The sequence below is a fragment of the Diachasmimorpha longicaudata genome, chromosome 12, assembly GCF_034640455.1.
Source record: "Diachasmimorpha longicaudata isolate KC_UGA_2023 chromosome 12, iyDiaLong2, whole genome shotgun sequence".
Lineage (NCBI taxonomy): Eukaryota > Metazoa > Arthropoda > Insecta > Hymenoptera > Braconidae > Diachasmimorpha > Diachasmimorpha longicaudata.
Window position 1 is genome coordinate 4,788,217 of NC_087236.1, and position 24,134 is coordinate 4,812,350.

General features: G+C 35.7%; 5 protein-coding genes across 12 annotated transcripts in view; 3 read left to right on the forward strand and 2 right to left on the reverse strand.

Moving 5' to 3' along the window:
• The first annotated feature begins 212 nt into the window (after nucleotides 1-212).
• LOC135168179 (beta-1,3-galactosyltransferase 6) lies at nucleotides 213-2,530 on the forward strand. The gene is made up of 3 exons (XM_064132121.1): nucleotides 213-569; nucleotides 910-1,713; nucleotides 1,919-2,530. The coding sequence occupies exons 2-3, from the start codon at nucleotides 1,022-1,024 to the stop codon at nucleotides 2,202-2,204; spliced, it is 978 nt and encodes a 325-aa protein (XP_063988191.1). The 5' UTR covers nucleotides 213-569; nucleotides 910-1,021; the 3' UTR covers nucleotides 2,205-2,530.
• LOC135168180 (inhibitor of growth protein 5) lies at nucleotides 2,304-5,062 on the reverse strand. The gene is made up of 3 exons (XM_064132122.1): nucleotides 4,750-5,062; nucleotides 3,590-4,221; nucleotides 2,304-3,249 (listed from the first exon to the last, which is right to left on the reverse strand). Exons 1-3 carry the CDS (start codon nucleotides 4,784-4,786, stop codon nucleotides 3,148-3,150), a joined length of 771 nt encoding a protein of 256 aa, XP_063988192.1. The 5' UTR covers nucleotides 4,787-5,062; the 3' UTR covers nucleotides 2,304-3,147.
• A 91-nt stretch (nucleotides 5,063-5,153) lies between these two features.
• LOC135168178 (protein suppressor of forked) lies at nucleotides 5,154-11,523 on the forward strand. Its single transcript, XM_064132120.1, has 12 exons — nucleotides 5,154-5,450; nucleotides 5,915-6,106; nucleotides 6,192-6,224; nucleotides 7,492-7,589; nucleotides 7,669-7,822; nucleotides 8,023-8,256; nucleotides 8,742-9,125; nucleotides 9,333-9,649; nucleotides 9,739-9,835; nucleotides 9,958-10,216; nucleotides 10,299-10,433; nucleotides 10,750-11,523. Exons 1-12 carry the CDS (start codon nucleotides 5,427-5,429, stop codon nucleotides 10,962-10,964), a joined length of 2,142 nt encoding a protein of 713 aa, XP_063988190.1. The 5' UTR covers nucleotides 5,154-5,426; the 3' UTR covers nucleotides 10,965-11,523.
• Nucleotides 11,524-13,740: 2,217 nt separating this feature from the next.
• Nucleotides 13,741-15,503, reverse strand: LOC135168075 (uncharacterized protein). Of its 5 annotated transcripts, none has more exons than XM_064131941.1 (4): nucleotides 15,351-15,503; nucleotides 14,913-15,018; nucleotides 14,047-14,392; nucleotides 13,741-13,973 (listed from the first exon to the last, which is right to left on the reverse strand). In XM_064131941.1, the coding sequence occupies exons 3-4, from the start codon at nucleotides 14,375-14,377 to the stop codon at nucleotides 13,879-13,881; spliced, it is 426 nt and encodes a 141-aa protein (XP_063988011.1). In that variant the 5' UTR covers nucleotides 14,378-14,392; nucleotides 14,913-15,018; nucleotides 15,351-15,503; the 3' UTR covers nucleotides 13,741-13,878. The 5 variants fall into 5 exon arrangements, with proteins under 5 accessions (XP_063988011.1, XP_063988008.1, XP_063988012.1 ...); XM_064131938.1 differs by having other exon boundaries at nucleotides 14,047-14,378; nucleotides 15,351-15,501; XM_064131942.1 differs by having other exon boundaries at nucleotides 14,913-15,271; nucleotides 15,351-15,501.
• A 936-nt stretch (nucleotides 15,504-16,439) lies between these two features.
• Nucleotides 16,440-24,134, forward strand: part of LOC135168071 (fasciclin-3) — a 216,957-nt gene continuing 209,262 nt past the window's right edge. For 3 of the 4 annotated variants that reach the window (XM_064131926.1, XM_064131928.1, XM_064131929.1), the window contains exon 1: nucleotides 16,440-16,836. In XM_064131926.1, coding sequence (XP_063987996.1) covers nucleotides 16,761-16,836 — 76 coding nt within the window. In that variant the 5' untranslated portion in view covers nucleotides 16,440-16,760. The remainder of the gene's footprint in view (nucleotides 16,837-24,134) is intronic. The other variant, XM_064131927.1, reaches the window with a different exon arrangement.

The window sequence follows — 24,134 nt, forward strand, 5'->3', positions numbered from 1 at the left end:
TCAAGGAGAAATGACAACGATCACATTTTCCCATTTTTTATGAAGTGAAATTCCTTCACTATCGACGGGAACATTATACCTGACCGCCAGGAGTCCACCTGTGACCCCTAGAGGTCACCTCTATGCCAGATTTCTAATTATTTATTTAATTCGATGATTAGGGTATGTACAAACGAGCAAAACTTCATATCTCTGATCTACAAACGATTCCCTACAAAACTAGCTACAGTTCAATGACAAAAACAATTTTTTTATTTTTCTTCGGGCCAACATCATAGACAAAATTATAATGATGATTATTAATTATCCACAAGGCTACAAACAAAATCATTACATGTACAATGATGTACTAACAATGTATAATCATGTACATTAGTTTGTTTTTCCACTTGTAACTCGTCACAGGCTAAGTACATATGGGTAATCAGTTCATTGACAACAAGACTGGACAATAGAACATTTTTAGTGTTATTAACAATCGACAAAGAATAAAACTCAGTGGATAACAAAAAAGCGGCACATCGTTTCAACTAGACCACTTTTAAACTGCACTTCACGGAGTACAAACAGTAAGCAATCACAATTGACGAATAAAATAAACAATCGGAGAAGTAATTGTTAACGACAGAACTGCAACACATATTTTTAACTTAACAATATTCCAACGTCTTCATTGTATCTCTGTTGTATAAAATCATTCAACTCAATTGTCTTCAGACCTATCACGGAATTGAGTTTGTAAAAATTAATAATAATTAATAATAACAATAATAGGAAGTTAGTAATGGTTCTTACTTAAATAATAATAATCTTCATTAGATATAACGTTTTTAACTAGTCGAGCAGTTGAATTCAAACCTTTACAATATATTTTTGGTAATTATAATTATTTTTACTCTTTTTTTTCAGTGTCAAGTGTTGGAATGTCAAGTTGCAATGTCATGACCCCCAGCCCTTGAGGGGAATAGCCACAAACATGACATCTAAACTCCTCAAGGCATGAATAAAAAAAAACAGTATAATGTTCTTAAATTCAACAAGAGTGATGTCCAAGAGGCTCAACATCAGAGTAAACGTGGCAACATTGATGTTGACACTCGTCTTCTTGACAATCCTCTGCTTCCTGTTGACGAAGGATTGCAGAAGGCCTCGGGAGCCTCGTGTTGATAAACCAAAGTATCGACTCGTGATTGTTATACTTGTAAGTCCTGATGGAATGAAAGTGAGGGACGTGATGAGGAAGACGTGGCTGTCAGAGGGGACTGAGAATACGAGGCACCTGTTCGCCATTGGCACCCGTGACCTTCAGCCAGAGCAGCTGGAAACTCTGCAGTCTGAACAGGACAAGTTCCATGATCTTCTGCTGCTGCCGAAATTGCAGGACTCGTATGGAACTCTCACGAAGAAGGTCTTGTATTCGATGGAGAGGATTCATCAGGAGTATGAGTTTGATTATTTACTGAAGACTGATGGCGACAGCTTTGTGCTGCTCCACAAGATGCTGACAGATCTCGATGTCTGGGAGGCCAAGGGGACGAGGAAGGAGTTGTACTGGGGCTTCTTCAATGGGAGGGCTAATGTTAAGAAGACTGGACCCTGGAAGGAGATGGGGTGGAATCTCTGTGATTATTATCTTCCTTATGCTGTCGGTGGGGGGTATGTTCTGTCGTACAATCTTGTGAAGTTCATCGCTGAGAATACTGATGTTTTGAGGTAATTGTGATTTTTAATGAACTGAGATTAGTTCGGGTGTCATCTAATTAATTTAATTTTTTTATTTTATTTATTCTATTCTCTGAGATATTTAGAGATGTAAACTGCATTTAATCAAATTTCTGGTAACAACTGCTCTTGGAAATCTCGTCCTTGAAAGTGAAGAAAATAATTCAAAACATCGATGTCTCTACAATTATTCCAGATTATTCAACTCCGAGGACGCATCGGTGGGCCTCTGGCTCTCCCCCGTCGCCAACATCGAAAGGAGGCACGACGTTCGCTTCGACACCGAATACATCTCCAGAGGCTGTTCAAATCAATACATAATAACCCACAAACAAACACCCGAGAACATGAAGTCCCTCCACGATTTCTACACATCCACAGGGAGCCTCTGCTCCAAGGAAATCAGGAGTAGAATGAGTTATCACTACAACTGGACAGTTCCCCCCAGTCAATGTTGCAATCGTCAGGTCGGAGTGATCTGATTGTCCCCAGATTTTGTTACTCTTGAGAGTTGATCTAGTCCCGTCACAAAAGATGCATTTACACTGGTCATTCAATAAATCAAATAAATCGTTGACAAATACGTAAAGTAGTGGAAGTTTATTCATCAATAATTATTCTACAACCAATGAATGACGTTATTCATGGTGAAATTTAAAAAAAACACAGTGAGCTCATCATGAATTGTCCTCTTATGATACACTTTTTGGCTCAGATTATTGGAAACAATTGCTGATCAGCAATTCACGAAATAATTGCTGATCACAACAATTCACGTTCATAAAATATTTAAAAAACAGCAAATAATTCATACACTAACTAATATATAGATCTGAATCTATATATATCCTCATGATTTCGAGTGAATTTAATACTTGCCTGATTGTATTCCTTATTAATTAATTAATTTTATAACCTAATTATCGTTAATCACAGATTATCAAGAACTGGCCAGTGATTGTATAAAACATAACGTAATTCCGACGTTAGTGCTAAGAATGAATAAATACTTATGTGCAAGAGTTAAAGAAAAATAGTGAATTGAACAATAAAAAAAAAGTGCGGCCAGTTCTCAAATTTTTCAATGTCTGTGATAAACCGATGAAATGACTGTTTTTGCATTACATCAGGAATGAACATTGTGATTAGGAAATAAATAGCTCTCTACATCTACCGTACTGCGTATTATGTTTTTATCACACTGAATTGCACAAGAGTTTCATTTCAGATGCAATGCAAACGCAGTCGTCTTTAATTACCTAATTTGAGATTTAATTCGTGGTTCATTTTTACCGATGAAACCTGCGAATTGATCTCGATATATCGGGTAATACAATCACCACGATTATCTCCTGACGATTGCTGAGCAATTATTAGACTTGCGAGAGATTTTCTATTTTTTCTGCTCTGCTTGCCATTGGAGATTCATTTTTTCTTTCGATCTTGCGTGCATTTGGGACAGTACCATTTACCCTTGGGCTTTGTTGTCAGGCCCACACAGGAGAAGTGGAACCACTCGATCGGACACTGCAAATGTTAAAGTCTCGGGTGATTTATCGAATATTTCAGGGCAGACGTGGAAATATGGAATGATAATGATAATCAGTATTTGAAATTGTTAATTAAGAGTGGCAATAGGTAATAGAGGTCATGAAAATTTTAGATTTTCACTTGAAATTTTTCAACGATTTGGATAAATTGACGAAAAACTAGCTCTAACTTTTCCTGAATTACCAAGAAATGGAATTACCAGAGTGATTGATATTTTTAGTAATTAAAGAGAAAGAAAAAATCCAAATTCATAATTGATTCGATTTAATTTCGATATCTCTGTTGATAAGTCTTGAAAATAGTTTTGAACACTTACGTCTGGATTATCGCATCCAATCATCTCGCCATAGGACACCTGGTGACACAGACAATAAGTGGGTTCATTAGGATCAACAGGCATGTCAAGGACATCAGCAGGATGACCCAGTGATGTGTTATCTGTCTGTGCTCCACTACCAACAGCTCCAATGGTAGCTGATGCCACCAGAGAGCCTCCCTTTTTCTGCTTCTTCCTCGCAGTTTTTGACTCATCCTCACTGCTCGCCCCAGCTGTTCCCTTTTTCCTCTTCTCCTTCTCCTTAAGTTTCTTTCTTCCCTTCTTGCTGGCACCACCCTCCTCCTGCACTCGATTGCTGCTCAGTGCCTTGTCCTGTATCTCAGCCTCGAATCTCGCCAGATCGGAGTCCAACCTCCTGATGTGCTTGTCAACCAATTCGTATGTTTGAATTGCCAATTGCACTTTGTCGTCACCGTACTCCTTGGCTTTGTTGAACAGACTCTGAATGTGCATCAGTTGCTCTTTCTTCTTCTCGGGGGATTCCTTCTTCAGGTTTTTCAGGTAATCGTCCGCTAATTTATCGATATCCTTCATCAAACTTTGAGCTCTGGCGTCCAGATCTCTCATCAGAGTGAAGTTTCTTTGGAGTTCAATGGGCAAGTGCTCAAGACCTGAGCGAATTACAATTGTTTAATTGAGAGATTTAAAACGTATCTCGAACTAATGTGGCCCAAAAATTAATGTTTGTGGCTTTTCGTTAATTAAATTTTCCCTTAAATTTCAAGTTTCAATGAAAAATGAGACGAAAGCTGCCCAAGATATTGAGAGTCTCTTAATTTTTACTGGAAAATCGAGCGAGGAATCACACACTTCGAGATTTTTGTCAAAATTCATAATATATTCCCCTCCAATTCTACTCGAAATGTCAAACGGCCCGAAATTGTTGACCCTACAATTAAATGCATTCAAATTAATGTTATGACATGGAACTAGAACAGTCTTCGTTTTCAATTAATTATGAAGTTACAATAACTAACTAAATATCGTTAGAGACTTCTTGGATTCTTTCCCCAAGTCCTGGCCTCGGTACAAAAAAATTAGCAAATAATCGAGTCATTTTGGCGCAATTTCCTGTTATCGTTGCCGATACTGTGAATTTGTTGCATCCCAAGAGGCCACAAAAACATTAGCATACTCACTGTCCAAATAATGCTCCAAATACAATGCAGTCGTCATTATTGCCACTGATTTTATTTAATTACACGGGGGTTCTGGGTGGGTGATCAGTCAGATTAGTGTAATTTTTATGATTAACTTCGGTTAAACAAGTTTTTTCGACGCAACATTGCTGGAATGCCTTTCTCCGTAGGATAATAATCGTGAAGATGGCAAAAAACTGTTCTTTCAGGATGTGGAAATAACACCTGACGCCATCTTTGTCGTATCCTATCGCACATATAGAAGATAATCGATTATTTCTTAGCCATAATCGATTATAGAAAGCTCGAGAATATATAGTTGATAGATGGAATAGTTCATCGACATTCTCGGTGCTCGTAAATGCAAAAAAGGCCCACAACGGCCCAGTGGCACTGTTGTCATTTTGTTAGTGTGTTAGTGGAGCGTTTCGGGAAAGAGTGGGTAGACTGTCGCCATTCGTCTTTCGACATTTTTTTATTGGAAATACAATTCGACAATAAATTCTTAGAATGCACATGCGAATCCTAATAAGTTTATTTGGCAGTAGTTGAATAATCATTGTTTGCGTTATGTTAATAGTTTGAGAGGGACTTTTTTCTGTGTCTGTTTCTTTATTATATAAGTTAAGTGTGATTGCAGATACGGATTTTCAGGTGTTGGTTAATTAAGGGTCAACATGGCTGATGAGAAAATACAATTCGTAAGTTGATTTTGAGTGGATTATTCTGGATTTGTGATTTATGTTGGATTTTATCGATTATTTAGCGGTTTTTGATGGAGATTTATGGGACTGGTGAGGCATTTGATAACCTAACCTCCAAGATAGGCGTTTTTGGGACTTGGAGGGGGAGTTCCATCTGTTATTTTGGAGTTTGAAGAATTGGGGAAGAGTTTATGTGAATAAACATTTTTCGATGACTATTTTTGTGGGACTTTCACTTTAGAATTTTTAGTGTATTTTTAATGGTAAAATATTTTTAGTTAAAAAATGAGAGAGAAGGGGTAAATAGAAATGATCTTTTTGTAATTTCACGAGGATCCAATAGGTTGAAGGAAAAAGGAGGCAAAACAACATTTTGAAGGAGAGCAAAAATGAAATTAAATAATAAACACAAAAATGCTGGAAAAAATATTGGATAATTTATTTTTCCGGATTATTAACAGGATTGGGGCAATGAGAAACTTCAAAGGGCCCAGAAGACCGTCGACGAGACGCCCTACGACTTGGAAGCCTGGAGTATTCTCATCAGAGAGGCGCAAAACAGACCAATCCCAGAAGTGAGACCAGTATTCGAGAAACTCGTCACAGTATTTCCATCAGCCGGACGATATTGGAAGATTTATATTGAGCAAGAGGTAATTTTCATCCCAAAAACCTCCACTTACCAAGAAAAAATCAAAATAGAGAACTGAATAATAATAATTCCTCTGATAATTCCAGATGAAAATGCGCAACTTTGAAAAAGTGGAGAAGGTATGTTAATTATCATATTCTAGTTGCCAATGTAATTGGTGTTGCATACAAAAGTAACTCGTTGTTCAGTAAAAGGCTCAATCGGCCACTGATAACAATTAAATGCTAACTTACAAAATTCGGAAACAGAACTTTTACTGGACAAAGAAGTACAATGAAATATTCAAGTGTAGGATAATCCCAAATTTGGTGATAAATTCCACAAGATGGAGTAATTCCAAAGATAATTACTAACATAAAATATGGTACCTCCATAACTATGTGATGAATTTTTTTTTACCACTTTACAGTCTTATGTAAGGTGAATAAAAACAATTTGACTTCATCAACGAACCACTTATTTCATTAATTGATTACCGTTTTCTCAAAACATTTGGGAGGTTCTTTTCCGCTGAAGATTTCAGCATCAATAATGATTTTCAACCAACGAAAAATAATAAATAATAATACAAGAGTCAATACTGTTGATTAATCTTTTATGGAAGAGAACTTTCTGAATGCATCTGCCTTATATTCCTTCCTACAAATTGCCTGGTTATGTGGACGTCAATATTCATTACCTTCTGCATTGAAAAATGGTTGAAATTGTAGTTGAACATATCCAATTGTCAATTGGATGAAATTTGCCAATCAATTTTTTTCGTCATGAAAAATAACTGAATCCACAACAACCGAATTATCACAACTGTCTTGAATTAAGAGGTAGTATATTGTGACAATTCAAGTCGTCACTTTATGCTGCCTCGTGTGGTTGTCAATTTTTTTAATTAAACATTGCAGTAGGGATCTCTGATCCCCAATTAGGTACAAACTCCCTTTCCCACCCACATTTACAAATAAAGAGCATTTTTTTAATTTTTGTGGGGTTCTACATTTCGGCCTATCACCAACGGTTCGACCATTATATAATTTTTCTTCAATCATAAATTATGTGTTTACAATAAATTATTTACCAATGCTTCATGTGGCATTATTATTTAACCTGCATTTACCTCACATATTGATTAGATATCTCGGATGAAATTGTATGCGAATAATTATGGAAAATAAATCATTGATAAATTTCTGCTTTCTTCTTTTGATATATTCTGTGATTATAATTGTTTAGTAATTTTTCACTTGCCTCTGGTAAGTAGGGGATTATAAATTTAATTATGGGATTGAGGTCCATTGCGAAAATTATATCGCTAACATCGGGGTAAAGAGCATCTATTCTGTTGATTATTATTGCAATTATGTTGTACCGTGTTATTTTTTGTTGTAACAGCTTTTCCAAAGGTGCCTCATGAAAATCTTGAATATTGAATTGTGGAAATTGTATCTGTCGTACGTTAAAGAAACTAAGTCCAGCTTGGCAACGTACAAGTAAGTGATTAATATGAAAACCATATGATTGTTTATGTCGCCCGGGTGCACATGGAAATATTAACATTTATTCTTTTAGGGAGAAAATGGCACAGGCGTATGATTTTGCATTGGATAAAATTGGAATGGATATTCACTCGTACAGTATTTGGAATGATTATGTATCGTTTTTGAAGAGTGTGGAGGCGGTTGGATCTTATGCTGAGAATCAGAAAATTAGTGCTGTACGAAAGGTAACGTAGCTGTAATGGTTAATTATTTTTTTAACGAAGATTTAGAGAAAAGAAGATACGTTTGGAGCTAATGAAATTATGACGGTTGGGTAATTAAGGGCGGAATATGAAAATAGTCGATAAAGGTTTCTCTGCACTTAAAATGCAATATTAAAATATTTTAATTAATCGATTGCGACAACTAATTATTATTCTGGCAGGTATATCAACGTGGCGTCATCAACCCTATGATAAACATGGAGCAACTGTGGAAGGACTACATGTCATTCGAGCAAAATATCAATCCTATAATTGCCGAAAAAATGGCAATCGAGAGATCTCGCGATTATATGAATGCGAGACGCGTTGCAAAAGAGTTGGAGGCAGTCACAAGAGGTTTGAATAGAAGTGCACCCAGTGTTCCACCTACTGGTCATCCTGAAGAAATTAAACAAGTAATTGAAGCGATGAAAAAGTCTTATATTGAAGTTAATAAAAAAATGAGACATATTCTTATACCATTTTTCATTATCTTTGGTCAATGTCCACATTTTAATGTTTATTCAGATTATTTGTATAAGATATTTCATGACTTGGTAAATTATTTAATTTTCCAATGACATTTTCCGAGGATTTTATTCGGTTATGTTTTTATCGTTTGGAAAATGAATTTTCTTCGTTATCGTGCAAAATACTTCATCAATAACTGATTTTACGTTTATCGAATTCGTTCTAGTTTGAGGCAGAAAAAACAATTTTTCGTTCTGAATTATTATTCATATTATTTAATGAATTACTAAATATTTTTGGCCAGACTTTACATTTTGATTTTCATTCTCGCCTCATTTTGACTGATCGAATCTTCATTCTTCTGAAGTAAATATTGGAATTTCATCAGAAGTTGTGAGAGGAATGCTGAGGTACAAATTGAATTTTCTAGGTGGAACTCTGGAAAAAATATATCGCCTGGGAACGTGGCAATCCCCTTCGCACCGAAGACACGTCCCTAGTTGCAAAAAGAGTCATGTTCGCGATAGAACAGTGTCTCCTGTGCCTCGGGCATCATCCAGCTGTTTGGCACCAGGCAGCCCACTTCCTCGAGCTCTCTTCGAAAATCCTCACCGAAAAGGGAGACGTGAATGCAGCTAAAAATCTAAGTGACGAAGCAGCCACTATGTTCGAACGTGCTACGAGCACTTTATTATCGAAGAATATGCTTCTCTATTTTGCTCACGCTGACTTCGAGGAAGGACGAGTGAAGTATGAGAAAGTCCATCAGATCTATCAGAAGTTCCTGGATATAACAGACATTGATCCCACATTGGTAAACAATTCATTCGTTTGAGGTTCTGCATGATTTTTTCATATCGATTATAGATTTATGCAAAATTCCTTCGTTTCCTCGATCCTTCGATGAAAATTAATTAAGCCAATATCTCATTAACTTGACGTAATTAATTAACCTAATTTACCAAAATTATTTTCTGCCTTCGTAGCAACAATGAAGAATACAATTTTTTTTTGTCCACAGGCATATGTTCAGTACATGAAATTCGCGAGGAGAGCAGAGGGAATAAAATCAGCTAGAACAGTCTTCAAACGTGCTCGTGAGGACATTCGTTGCAGACATCAGGTTTATGTAGCAGCTGCACTGATGGAGTACTACTGCACCAAAGACAAAAATATTGCCTTTCGAATTTTCGAACTGGGATTGAAAAAATTCGCCGACAATCCTGAGTATATTCTCTGCTACATTGATTACTTGTCACATTTGAATGAGGATAACAACACGAGAGTGTTGTTTGAACGTGTGCTGTCTTCGGGGAGTTTGGAACCTGAGAAATCAGTGTAATCACCATTTTTTCAATTATCATATGCAAAATTCCACGATTTTCCCGCACGCGATAAGAATTACATCTTTTATTTCTTTTGTTTAGGGACATTTGGAATAGATTTTTGGAATTCGAATCTAACATTGGGGATTTGGCGAGTATAGTAAAAGTGGAAAAACGAAGAAGTGCAGTTTTAGAAAAGGTAATGAATCAGTTCACTCCATTCGAAACGGATTAATTTCATTGGAATCAAATTTCGTTGATTTTTCAATCATTTTTGATCGCATTTATTGGTGTCCTGACATTAATCTGAATGTTCAATAGATAAAAGAGTTCGAGGGAAAGGAAACTGCTCAACTCGTCGACAGATACAAATTTCTAGATTTGTATCCCTGTTCAGCAGTGGAATTGAAATCCATAGGATATATTGATGTTTCTAATATTGGAAGGAATAATCCAGGGGTATCGCCACGTAATCAAGACACAGAGGAGGTGATAGCAGCATTGCCAAGGCCTGATCTATCGCAGATGATACCATTCAAACCGAAAGTCAATCCTCTACCAGGAGAGCATCCGGTTCCAGGTGAGATATGAAGATGATCTCGTGATTTTGCAGGCGATATTAGTAATGCCCTTTGTGACTTAAAACTAATTTTGATTTTCAGGGGGTTCCTTTCCACTGCCACCTGCTGCTGCACAATTGTGTACTATGTTACCACCTCCAGGATGCTTCAGAGGTCCTTTCGTTGCCGTTGATTTACTCATGGATGTGTTCAGCAGGATACAACTGCCTGATCATGGTGAGAAATAATTCTTTCATTTTTTTAAATCGAGAGTTTAAGGTGATCGTCGGGCGACATTTGACCGAAATCATGTCAATGGAGATAGTTACATTCTCCAATCAATTTCTATACTTCAAATTACTGTTGAAATAAAATTGAAGTTCGATTAAATATGCAATGAAACTTCAAAATTTAATTGTTCGCCTTCTACGTTTAGGGAAATTTCGATCTTCTCCGATTCCTATTAAAGTGTCCGTGAAATTTAACATTTTTCTAATTGGACACTCGCAAAATTACTCTACAATTATCTTTATCTCTCCTGAAATGAATTTAGCTCCTCTACCTGTTGCTGACAACGGCTGCGACACGAAGCTCTTCGATCTCGCTAAATCCGTTCACTGGATAGTGGACGAGAGTAATGATGGCTCACCAATTGGCTCGAAACGACGAAGAACTCGTCTCGGTGGTGAGGACAGTGAGGATGAGGATCTTCCACCCCCACCTGTCAACGATATCTACAGACAAAGGCAGCAGAAGCGGGTGAAGTAATTCCATGGATTTCGTTCCACTCGATTACTGATATTCGATTATTTCAAGTGGCTAACGATATCTGCTGTCACGCCCTGAGAAAAATATCGATCGTCATGGAATTTTGGGGACAATTGTACGTTAATTACACTGATGATTGAGTCCTATGCACTCAAAGCATTTATCGAACACAATTACAATTATTTTTTTTTCTAACAGAGAAAGTAGAATGAAGAAAAGAAATTTTATTCAATAGCAAAGGGATCATTTTATCAACGTCAAGATAAATAACATTCCTTGACAGCTCAACCGGCTATGATTTGTCGGAAAAATTAATGATTATTCATAATACATTGGTGATTATGTCTGGCAATTTCTCAAATGAATGGACAGTCCTGCACATCACGAAAAAAATTATTCTTATGATTTTGTGAATTCGTAAATTCCATATAAATATTCCCATTCTCTAGATCTTCAGACCAATATTGTTGTATATATTAATAGAACTTGTGAATGAGATTGTATTATCCATTGAAGTCTATACTCCCCATTAATTGAATAAAATGATTTTTGAAAGATTTATGAAGTTGTTATTTTTCCTGGATTATGAATTGTAGGAATTCTTGAAGATAAATTCTTCAGTAGTGTAGGGTAATTCCACTGATGACATCCCCACAATATAGGAATTTATATTGAAATTAAATGCAGAACTTTATTCAATGGTAAATTAAAGCCTGTTAATGTAAAGATGATAAACATTCTGCAGCTCTTATTTATTTATCGTTTGTGAAAATGTCGGAAAACATCGACCGCTCTTTTTCCGAAGAACGGAAAACCCTAGACTTCGGCCAAAGAACTCCGAATTAATTAAATGTCTCTACAATAAATTATTCTTTAATAATAAAATATAAATAAAGAACTGACTGTGATTTGGTTGAAGGGACGATTTTTTCAATGTCAAGAGCTAAAAAATTCCTGGTCACTTTAATAATCATTTATCATAATTTTTTGATGAAAAACATTATTATAATTCATCGTGAAAGTGATTGATTATTAGTTCTACCCTCTAATTATTTTTCACCACTTCCCGAATGACAGAAGTTCCAGATCTCACGAAAGAAATGAATTATTATAATTTCTTCGTGACCTAATCACGAATTCAATGTCATATTTCCACTGCCTCAATCGCCGGATTACTATTGCCCTATCCATCCCCAGATATTATCAATAAAATTGTACTTTTGATGGAATTCCACTCCCTAGATCGAATGGATAAAAATAACTTGCGGGAACGTATGGAGCTGGTCGTCCGTATGGAGTCACAATCGTTTGAATTGTCGAATGCAAATTGGTAGTAACTAACTACCAAATCCAACACGTAGGCAACTAATGTGTTCCGCAAAAGTGATTGTGGGTTGGAAGGGGGTGAGTTGGATAGGACAAGTAGAAGTTTGCTGGCAATTATAACCATCGGATAAGGGTACAATTAAACTTTGAACAGCCATCGATGGAGGTACAATTGTTCTAAGAGAGTTTGAAATATTGATTAACTATGGAATAAGTGGAGTGTCGTTATTAATTCACGATTTTTTCTCCCATTATTGCTTAATTATTCCGAATTTTACATTAAGGTATTTACCTTGGTAGTTGGGTAAAATATTACCCAACAGTTTTTGTTAAAATTTCTGTGTTGAATAGTTCAGAAAAGTTTTAAATAAAATAAGATATTTCACCTTTCATATTGTCAATTTTACTTTCAGATAATTTTCTCATTTTGATACGGACGAAAAAAATTCTGGTTGAGTTCATGTTCAATTGACGGATTTGAATTAATAAGAAGACTTCAATTTGAATTAACGTCCATTTTTTAATGTTTTAAAATACCCCAAAGTTTAATGGGAAAATAAATGCATCGTGAGTAGAGAGAAGATTAAAATCCGTAATTGACTTCAATAAATAATATAACATTCTCCAATAAGTTGGAAATCAGTCTGACTGATTCGTCTAATTTCATGTTTAATTATAATTCCATCTCTGCATGTCTCGCAACTCGATATATCCACTCCAAAGTATTCTGACTGCATCACTAACTTGTGAATTAATTAATACCCCTGGAAAATCTGGTTTTGACAGTTCATTGTGAATGAACCTTGGAAATTCCTTCGATTATGTAATCAGTATACCCTTTCTTCGTTACGAAAATAATAAATGGAGACAGGAGTCTTCGTCGATATTCCTGAATAAGGACGGACGGGGGTGAGGGAAGGATTTTAATATCCGGTTCAACAATTTTCATTAAAAAGTTTTAGCCCCCTTCGTATCGATGCATGAGACTGCCCAGAGAGTTTAGGTAAAAAATTAAAACAGAGGAAATTAGTTATCGTTACTGGTGAAGAATATAGTGCTACTTTGTTATTAATTTTGGGTGAACGAGATAAGGAGTTATCTCCTCTGGGTTACGATAATAATTGAATTATTCGTTCGGGTAGTTCCATCAAAGACGAATTGAGTGGAAGTACGGAGAGGAAAGGTACAGCTGACAATAATTGTGACATTAATAATAATTACTAGGATCATTGCAATTATCATGGCAATTGTCACTAATAAATTAGTAATTTAGTTTACTTATTTGGAATTCTCCTAGACGATTCTCATCGTCTATTATTTCATGTCTCAGGGCTATGATAATCAATTGCAGTAACACAGAACAATTTAACATTCAGATCCTCTTAAGACTCCAATTTGTTATTACAATAAAATTAAGAAATGAATGAAGTCCGACTAAAAAATTCACATATACTTAATAACAAACAATCTTTTAATGCTCTCTCAAAAAACTCCACATCCAAACAACAGTCTCCAAAATTCTCACTTGATTATTATCCCACAAAATTAAAAAAATATATCTGGAATTGAATCAACAAGAACAGAACCTTCACTTTCTCTTCTTCATCTCTTTCTGTTTCCTCTTCATCTCGCGTTTGAGTTCCTTCGCCACAAGACTCTTGTACAGTTTGTACCCGAAGAACCCTGCAAAAAGCCATCAAATTACCCTCAAGTAACGATAATCACCCACCACAAGCGACAGATTAAATCAACTCACCAAAAATAAGTGCCAGAACACTGAGCAGCGACAAGAGCACAAGTGCCTGATGAAGAAATCCCCCTGAACCCTCCACGACATTATTGAAACCCTCAGAATTCTTCAACAAACTCTCTCGAAGATTTTCCTTCTCTTCCTCGGACAAGTCCATCGAGTCCAGCATCTTCAGTAATTCCGCGGGGGATGGCATTTTCTTATCGAATCCAGGAATATTAACATCGATATTCTCACCAGGATCCACTTCAACACTGGCATCGTCAGCGTCACCAGTTGTCTCCCCCGAAGCGATAGCGCATCCGAGGGCTAGAAGAATCCACAGTGCTCGCCACATCCTGAAGATGAACAACTAATTGTTGTAGAAAATGAATTAGAAGTTCGAGGGCTTCCCTCAAAAATAAATTCATCAATAAATGTTGACCCTTTTAATTTTTGCAATTGGCAAACGTATCTTTAATTCCAATCAAATAAATTATACAAAAATAATAAAACGAACGAATAATTAATTTTCCATAATGAAAAATTTTCACTGTCGTGAATACTAAAAAATATTAAATTCAATGGAAAAATTTCAGCTATAAAAATAGCAAAATTAAGACTATTAATTACATGTAAGTTTTTTATATCGGAGTACACTAATTGTTGCGAATAAATTGGTAATTTAATTTACTCGTCGAATAAAACAAAATCGCATAAAATTGCGGAAGATTATCAGATCGTGGTGAAATCGTAATAAAATTAATTACTAACAGAGTCCGTAGCTATAATAATCCGCAATACTCCTCGCAATCGTTCAATAAATAATTACCAGCTGTAAAAATACAACTGCGATATTTTTATTCATGAAATACAAAAAAAAATCAACATACTTTGATTTTAGTGCTTCCTCCAGGGAATGTTACACGTCAGCGTTCAAGTTGTAACTGGTGGACACGCTGGGAGACTACGCAACTTCTACCACGTATGGTACAGCCACTTGTCGACCGAACACATCGAAAATATACCGTTTTATCAGAGATAAACGTTCAAATTGGTGGAGGGGAGAGGATAAAGAGCGGGGAGGCCAAATTTTGAAGGTTTCCATAATGATATTTCAGTGAATCATTTCTTCCTTCAATATTTGCAATGTTGTACACTTGATGGATGATAAATGTTAAACCTGTTGAGTCAATGGGAATCGATTTTCATGATCCATTCGAATGACCCCATTTCGATGATTATCGGCAATCTATGATGAGGTAGAGACGATCAAATATGGTGAAGTATTTGACATTAAAAAATAGAATATTATAGCGAGGATTTAATACCTTTCGAAGGGATTCTATTGTTGTAATTCCAGTTGTTTAACTCATTTTCAGGCAGGAAAATCACCAACACGTTAATACAACCGATGGACACAGGAACAAGTGTTTGTGTTGGTGGAGATCCGGGGCCTCAACAACAGGGGGCACTCGAGTGTCGAAAAGCGCTGGAAATAATTCGATTGTTAATGTTTGGGAGGGAGAGGGAAGTGGAGGCTATTAGGGGATGCTGGTAATAATTATTTATTATCGTCGTAAAAATTTTGGGACATTTGACTAGTTTTATGAGTTGGAGTGTCGATTTTTTATTTATGAAGACGTCGTTTATTTTATTTATTTATTGTGATTTGCTGAAGATTTATTTCGTTCTTTATTAGCACTTTTATTTCTTGAGTTTCTAACGTTATTTATGTTTTACTTTTATTTATTTACTTATTGCCCGAGGACCTTCAGCCAGACTTTGTTATTATTGTCCCTCTGAATGTACCATTACATTACCATCATCCTAATTAATTATCCAAATTAATGACCTGTACTCACTCCATATCACCGAACGGCCATTTTGCATTTTTCTAATCACATCCAACAGAATTTTTGACTCTTCACGCACCTCGATATCCGCCAATTGGGCATCACAACGTCTCGAAATTCGGGCCCCATCGAAATCCAGAAGTTGTTCTCTCTGTAATTAAATTGTTACCATAAATAAAAAAGTAAATTCAGTCACGTGACGCCTCTGAAGACCCCTCGATATCAAATAATTTCTTCACAATCATTAAATTTTTTTTACCTGTAAATTTACTCCGATATATCCCCAGCATAAAATCCTTCACAGTCCATTGTTCCTCATCACCAAAACAAAAGCCCCGTCCCTTCATTTTCACCCGTGAAAATAATCCCCAAAACATCAACAAGTCCCACGGCATTAATACGCATTCGAGATCTAGCCGTTCTACACCGACCACTCGAATATCGAAGCGCTGGTAAACGATAACACAAAACAGCGTTCGTAAGAGGGGGAAGGATCATCGTCCGCCTACAGTTGTGACTCGGTTATTCTCGGTTCCCCCACCGAACTCTCACGAATCCCCTCGATCGCGAAACGTGCGGCAGACGGTGTTCGCGCGTCGAGCTAGCAAGTTCGGATTACGCGGCAGCTCAGTTGACTGATTTTTTTAATAACCATCGATTATCATCGGCGATTGTTAACGTGTCTTTATCACTGATTTAATCGTCGAGTGAAGAATATATATTTTTTTTTGGGTTAACGGGGGTTTTTTCGGCGTGATAAATTGCTATTTGTGATTTTTTTTTTAGTTTATTTTCCCTTTGTTTGGCGATTGTTAGCAGTTGAGTGCAATTTTTTTTTTGTTCTGGAGATTGAAGTGTTGATTTTGTTTGTGAAGTGAAGGAAATATGGAACGACTCAGGGGAAACGCCAAGATGATCCTGTGGAGCTGTTTCTTCGTTGCTGTTGCTGTTTCTGTTCAAGGTGTGTTTTATAAATTTTTTAAGGTCTTTATGAGGTGTTATTTGGCAGTAGTTGTGGCGTCGGTGGGGGCGGAAAGAAGAGGGGCGGGGGGGGGGGGGGAGAGAGAAAGGATAATGAGAGGTTGTCCAATGTACCGGTGGATTTCGCGGAAAAAAAAATGGCCAACGGTTATTACGTCGTAAAAACGGCCCTCAGTTTTTGAGACGAATTAGTAAGAAATGTGCTTTCTACGTTTGTTCTACGTGAAATCGCGATGGAGAAAAGTTTTCGATCGATAATTGGGATAAATGCGGTTTTGTAAACACCGAGGGACAAAGAAAAACAGTGAACAAAGAGAGAGAGAGGGGCGGTGGGAAATTCTGAGAATATGGCGAGGTGTTCTCGGTATTCGGAAATGCGTTCAACTTTGGATTCGATGTGAGACTCGGGCAGTGGATTATTTATCGAATTTTGATGGATCAGGATTTATTTGGGGGGTGTGGGAAGGGGTGGAGTGGGTGGTTGGGGGAGGTGATGGTGAGGGGACCGAGAATTTTGAGATTTTTTTGGTGGAGAATTTTGATGGGCGGAAAGCCTGAAAGGGTAAGCGTCGGTGGATTCCGAGAAGTGGCGCGAAGGGGGGAGGTGTTGACGAGGCTCAAGCGTTATGGCATTGTTTTAGGGGAGAAATGGGGGTATTGAAGAAAATATTTTTGGTGTAATTGGATTTTCATCGGATTTGGAGAATAAGAAGGTAAAATATGAAATTCTTTGGATTTTGGGGGGAATTGGGCTATTTTAATGGGCAGATATCGTTTGTTAAGGAGAACAAAGATTTTTTAAGGGGAAAAAAATCGAAATTAATTATATATTATGTGGTATATATTATATTTTATGTATTATATGTTGGATTTTGACGGATTGGGTGTTTGTTTGAGGGGTAGGTGGTAGTGAGTACGTTAGGAATTTTGGGATTTTTTTGGGTGGAAAATTTTAATTGCCGGGGAGGTGGGAAAGGGGGAGGCGTCCCTGGATTCTGAGAAATGGCGCGAATTGGGAAGTGGACGCGGATCAAGCGTTATAGCGTCGTTTTAAGGGGTAAAATGGCGGTATTGAAAAAAATATTTTCGACGTCATTGAATTTTCATTGGATTTGGAAGATAAGAAGGTGAAATGTAAATTTTGTCGAGTGATTAGGTTCATTTGGGCTTTTTTGTTGGGGTAAATATAATTTGTAAAGGAGAAAAAAAGCTTTTTGAAGAGGAAAAAAATATTAATTAATTATATATTATATATGAGGTTTTAATGGATCAGGTTTTCATTTCGGGAGTAGGTGGTAGTGAGTACATCAGGAATTTTGAAATTTTTTTTGGTAGAGAATTTTAATTGTCGGAGAGGAGGGACAGGGGGAGGCGTCCCTGGATTCTGATAAATGGCGCGAATTGGGAAGTTGACGCGGTTCAAGCGTTATAGAATCGTTTTAAGGGGAAAAATGGCGGTATTGAAGAACATATTTTTATTCAATATATTTTTATATTTGGACTTGACCCGAGTGTAGGTTCATTACCAAAAATTCGACCATGGGCTAATGGGTAAAATTATCAAGCCAGAAATAAATGATTATTAATGATGCACCACAGAATCCCTCTATTCATTTAACCCCCCCGGGTATTTCTAAACGCATGACATTCTCCGTTACAATGATGATTGCGGATAATGACGCATCGAATTCTGTCGGAATCATTGATATGAAAGTTGATAATTAAGGGGTTATTCTCATGTGAGCACTTCAAAAAATCGATTTTTTTTTTTTTCGATATTTTGACAGTAAAACCTATTGAAAACATGCTGTGAAAAATTCAGACCGAAATTCATAGTATTTCATAAGTTATAGCTCATAGTCGCCGAGGTGTCGTACGCGATTGTCTACCAGGCTTTCAACTTTAAACGCGTTTTTCTCGAATCATCATTTTCTGAAACGGTCAAGGTCCTACAAGAAAAAGTATTCAACCGATTGCTTTAAAATTTACATATGTTCTTCTACTCATTTATAGTTATCGTCCCTACCACAATTGTTTATTTTCGACAATATCTTCATATTTTTTTTAAACGATTTGTAACGAAAAAGAAGGAGATTTTCGTGATTTTTTTTTTGAAGTTCGATATTTTTTTTTGTTTTTAATGAAATTGATTATATTTGGTAGGGACGATAGCCACAGGTCTACTGAATAATAATCCATTCGATTTTTTTATGTCAGACAACATGAACAGCCGCTATCACCTTGACCAGTGAACTACCTTTTTTTGTTGGGGACTACTTTGACTTAAAAAAAATATATGTTAAAAATGTAAAAAACGAAAAAAAAAATTTTTTCCGTATATTTCAAAATACAAATAAAAATATATTGAAAAATCAACATGATTGAAGTTTGTTGTCGCATGAAAAAAAAATTCCGAAAAAGTGGTAAAATATAGGTGTTCACATGAGAATAACCCCTTAACTGACGTATTTTACCGGGAATGTGTTGGTACACTTAACAGTTGTTCTCATTTTCAATATTGGGAGATTAATCAATAGTTCATTGTTCTTGTTAATTAGCTAGTGGATACATTGAGAATGGTGTTCATTATTGTTGCCGAAGATGTTGTGAGCGTGAGAATATTTATTTGTTTTTATGGGTAAATTATCGTGGTGAACGGTATTTGCGAAACACTCAGTCAGTGTGACAGCTGTCCCACTAAATAACTGGGATGTTTTAAATCAGAGAGAAAAAAAAAATTTTTTTACAGTTGGTGGTTTGTTGAGTTGGAATATTGAATTGTCTCGTTGTCACTTGGAGCGACAAATTTCACCGGTGATATTTGTAAATGTCATTGTAACTTATTTAAAGATTTTTGTTGATGAAATTAAACGATTTCTGATGATGACAGGTCATTAGTAGATTCGGAATATCTTTGCTCTCCGTAATAATTACTATTTATTTTTTTTGACACATTCTCGAAATATTTTTAAACTGTTCTAGTTTTAAAGAAATATTTATGGGGAATAGGAATTATTTGAGATATTTGTTGGCAATTGGAAATTTTCTGTTATATTTAATTGAAAAATTAGGGATTGGTTGTTGTAATTGGTCTTGTTTCAGTGGATTTCGGAATTTTTCCATTTCTTTTTGTTCGTGAATGTTCAGTAAATTAATAGTAATTTTTTTGATTGGATTTGTTTACGGGAAACATCAGGGGGTATTGAATAAAATGCTAATCATTGCGGCAACATTTCTAAATGTCATTGTAACCTATTTAGATATTTTGAGTGACGAAATTTTTTGACATTCGCTTCGATGAATCTCATGAATAAATTATGGATTGTAATTTGTTTCGTAATTTTTCGTGATTTTTATATATTTGAGAAGAGTTTTCAAATCATTAAACATGAAAAGAATTTTGTGAATTAGTTATTGCGTTAATGTTTCGCTACAAGTCAGTTTTTCATTTATTTATTTTGTTAATTAAAAAAATGTTCATCAGTCTGATATCGAGGATCTCTCAACAATAAAATAATTGTAAAATACTCCGCCATTTAAAGTGAAACGAGCTCACATTAAAGCCATTTTACTAAAGAGAAATAGACGAAGTACTTGAATACTTTAACTTCGATAATTTGTTTTCCGTAAATAAATTACAATCCGTAATTTTTTTTCTCGTCTCATAATGACTTACTGAAGATAATAAATCAATTGAGACACCAAAAGCAGGTGTTAGTAATAAATTATCTATTTTGTGTAATGAATGTTACGATTTTTAACTATAAGCCTCGAGGAAGATTAACCCAAAGAAAGTAATTAATTTAGTTTCCCCTCTATTATTAGTTCGTATAAACCCGAGAATGTGTTGAATAATTTCACTCTTTTATGACGATTTAGCGAGGAACTTGAATATTAAAATGAAATCTCTGGAAGGATAAAATAAAATCCTTATTATTTTAGTCAGTTGGTTATTAAAAATACAGACTTGGTGAACGTGTACAGTAGGAAAGTCGAGGTCGGGCAATTAAAGAGGTGAATCAGAGAAAATTAATTAGCTGGAAATAATTCGACTTTTGTCGAATGGTTTGAGGTAATTAACCGATGGTAAATTTTCTGGTTGAGGATCACCTATAAATCCATAATGTTCACTATTTATAGGAATTTGTGGGTGAATTGAGTTCAAGATCGCGGATTTTATCGTTATTTATTTTTTTTATGAATTTTCATGGTCAGTTGACCGTTACTTTCAAGAAAAATCATGAAATTTCAAATTTCCCTGAAAATTCGGTAAAATCCCAGAATTTTCCACATCGTAAGGGTGAGAACTCCTCAGTTCCTCGTAATTTCCTATAGAATTTGAATATTCAGTGACGAATTACACTGAATTTTCAATTACATCTGCAATTAATGATTTTTCCTACTGACTCGTGTTTCCTCTTCAGAATTTTCGGTTTTTCTATCAATTTTCTCGGAAAAATCGGCCTGGATTTTATGGCACTCATTTTTCCAGATTTTTGTGCATTTCAATAGTTTAAACAATTGAACTTTTCATGGAAATAAATTGTGGCAAAATTTTTTGGGAAGTTTATTGGAAAATTCGGTGGAAATTTTTTTAACTCTGGTGAATAGAATTGTGCAGTTGTATAGGATCATATTTACATCAGTAGGTTTTCTCCTTTCGCTGTGAGGGAGAGGATGGTGGTAGGGGGAAGGGGGACAAAGTTGTATTCAAGTTGCATATTCACCTTGAGTGTCTCTCACGGTAGAGTGAAGACATGGATAAGTATGGGTGGGTGATGCAATGCCTGGGAAAATTTTTCAATGTGCACTCAAACAAGTGTAGTAAATACTTAATTCTCGAGTGAGGAAAAATTATCGTTGAAAAGGGGTTGTCAATGGAAAGGGTGAGAGAAATATCCCTGGAAAGGTCAATGGAGATTTCAACGGAAAAAAAAAATTTTAAATTGAATTTTGAGTTTTTGGGATCTGCAAGATTGAAATTCATTCACTTGTGTGGAAATAAAAATTTTTATCAACATTTTATGGAAGAATTGAGGAAAGAGATTGTAATTTTTCATTTAATGGGGTTGAACAAATGTTGATTAAGGTGTCATTCAAATTTTTATGGGGGGAAATGTTGTCAGTTGTGCAAAATATGGGGACAATATCATTAACTCAATTTTTGTTTACTTTCAAAGGTAAAAAATTGAGAGGAAAACAATCATCGAATGCTCTCGAGCGATTATTGTTTCATGTTTATTCGCAATGAATAATTTTAAATAGAAATTTTCATTGTACAATAGCCAAAATTGAAATGAATGTTCAATATTTAACAATAGAATGGAAACAGAAAAATTTCATTATCAATTCTTCCATTTTTAACTGAACAGATGAATAATTCTGTTTGAATGTGGATTCGTATAGTTTTTACATTCTAACAAAAATCCGAGAATAAATATAAACTCAATCTGCAGTTTCATTAATGACAGCAGAGTTTTTTCATATTTTTTTTTCTACCTTTTGTCTCTCCAATGACCCTCCCTTTAGTTCCACTGTCCTTTATGTCGAGTGCAGTAATAACTTGATTATAAAAAAAAACAAAGCATCAAAAGTTGATCCAAAAATTACTCAGTATTGAAATGATTTGAACTCAAACAATGGAAATGGAACAAAAAAAAATCCAGATCATCCAACGACATCCATTCGATAGTTTTCATGGTATCAATTACCGAAATAACCTCATGACGAGCTCAAATCCACCAAAAAAAATCAAAAATCGATTATATCGATATATTTATTCACTCATGCTCCTCTACAGTTTTACATCGCTCCTTGTGACTCACATCAAGGATCAGTATCTCTATTATTAACTCACTAAATAAATAATTCTCTTTCGATGTTTATTCATTAAATTTTTAAAATTCCAACAATATCCAGAAAAATTAAAAAAAAAATAAGCTCATCCCACAGTTTCATTGCTTCTCGTACAATATCCCATAATATTTCATGGCCTTTTGTCCATTCAGTATGACCGTCCCTTCAATTTAACCGTACTTCATGTCAAGTGCAGCAATAGCCCAATGAAATCCTCTCTCCTCCCCCCCTCTCGCCCTTTTACATCCCCTCCAGTTCCTCACCAGCCGTTGTATTTTCACCACTAAAACACGAAAACTGAAAAGACACGACTACCACAAGACGATTGTACAAAGAGATTGAGAGGGTGGGAAGGGGGGAGGGAGGGAACAAGGGGGAGGGGGGGGTACAACGGGTATGACGTGGCAAGCGGGGTGTGTATAGCCGATGGTAGAGAAACCTTGAGGAGAAAGGAAACCAGAATAGGCTGTGTGTGTCCGACGGCCAAGACAGTGAGATATACTGTGAATGTATGGTAGATAGAGAGAGATAGATGAAGTCTTGGTTTACCCTGGCCAGTTTTCAACCTTCCACCAGCAGCTCTCTCGGTCAATGACCGTGGCTTTTGTGTTACACTCAGGGACTTATCCTCCTTTTCTCACTCGAAAAGGATTCTTCATCTTATTCATCCTGTCGTGATCGATATTCATTGATTTCCCTTTGTTCCATAAGAATATTTCAATTCTTCATTGGGACGATTGACGAGGAGGGGGAGGGGGGCATGTCAAGGAGTTGAAACCGGTTGAATCGATGGGGAATTTGAAGAATATGATGTGTTATTAAGTTTTTTTTTTAGGTTAATAATAATTTTATTGTGATTTGAATGAATTGGGAGGAAAGTTTTTAATTATATTTTTTAATTTTGGGACTTATCTTGATTTTTTGATTCGGAAAGGAGTCGTTAGCTTATTCATTGTCTTGTGATCGATATTCATTGATTTTCCTTTGTTCCATTCGAATTGTTCAATTGTTTATTGGAAGGGGGACATGTCAACGAGTTGAAATGCAGTTGTTTAATTACTAATAGTGCAGATGAATGAATGATTTTTAGATGAAAATATGAGACGTTTGACAGCTGACGGGAACGTTCACGTTACTGTCAATTTAAATTTTATTCATTCCTGAATCATCATATCAAATTTCCTATAAAATTCTAGTGAATCCCGTCAAATTTCGAGAACTTTAATTCTCAAAAAAATGGCAAAAACATTTTGAAAGTCAACAGTCAAATATTGTATTTTTTATTTATAACATAAAGTGACTTTTCGCGTTAGTCTTTACCCGGAAATGGGTTCGGCAGTGTTCACCTGTTGTTAACTTAATTAGAGCCAGTGGGTTATATTTTTTTGTCGGCGTGAGAGAAAAGGTCAAAGGAAAAAAAAA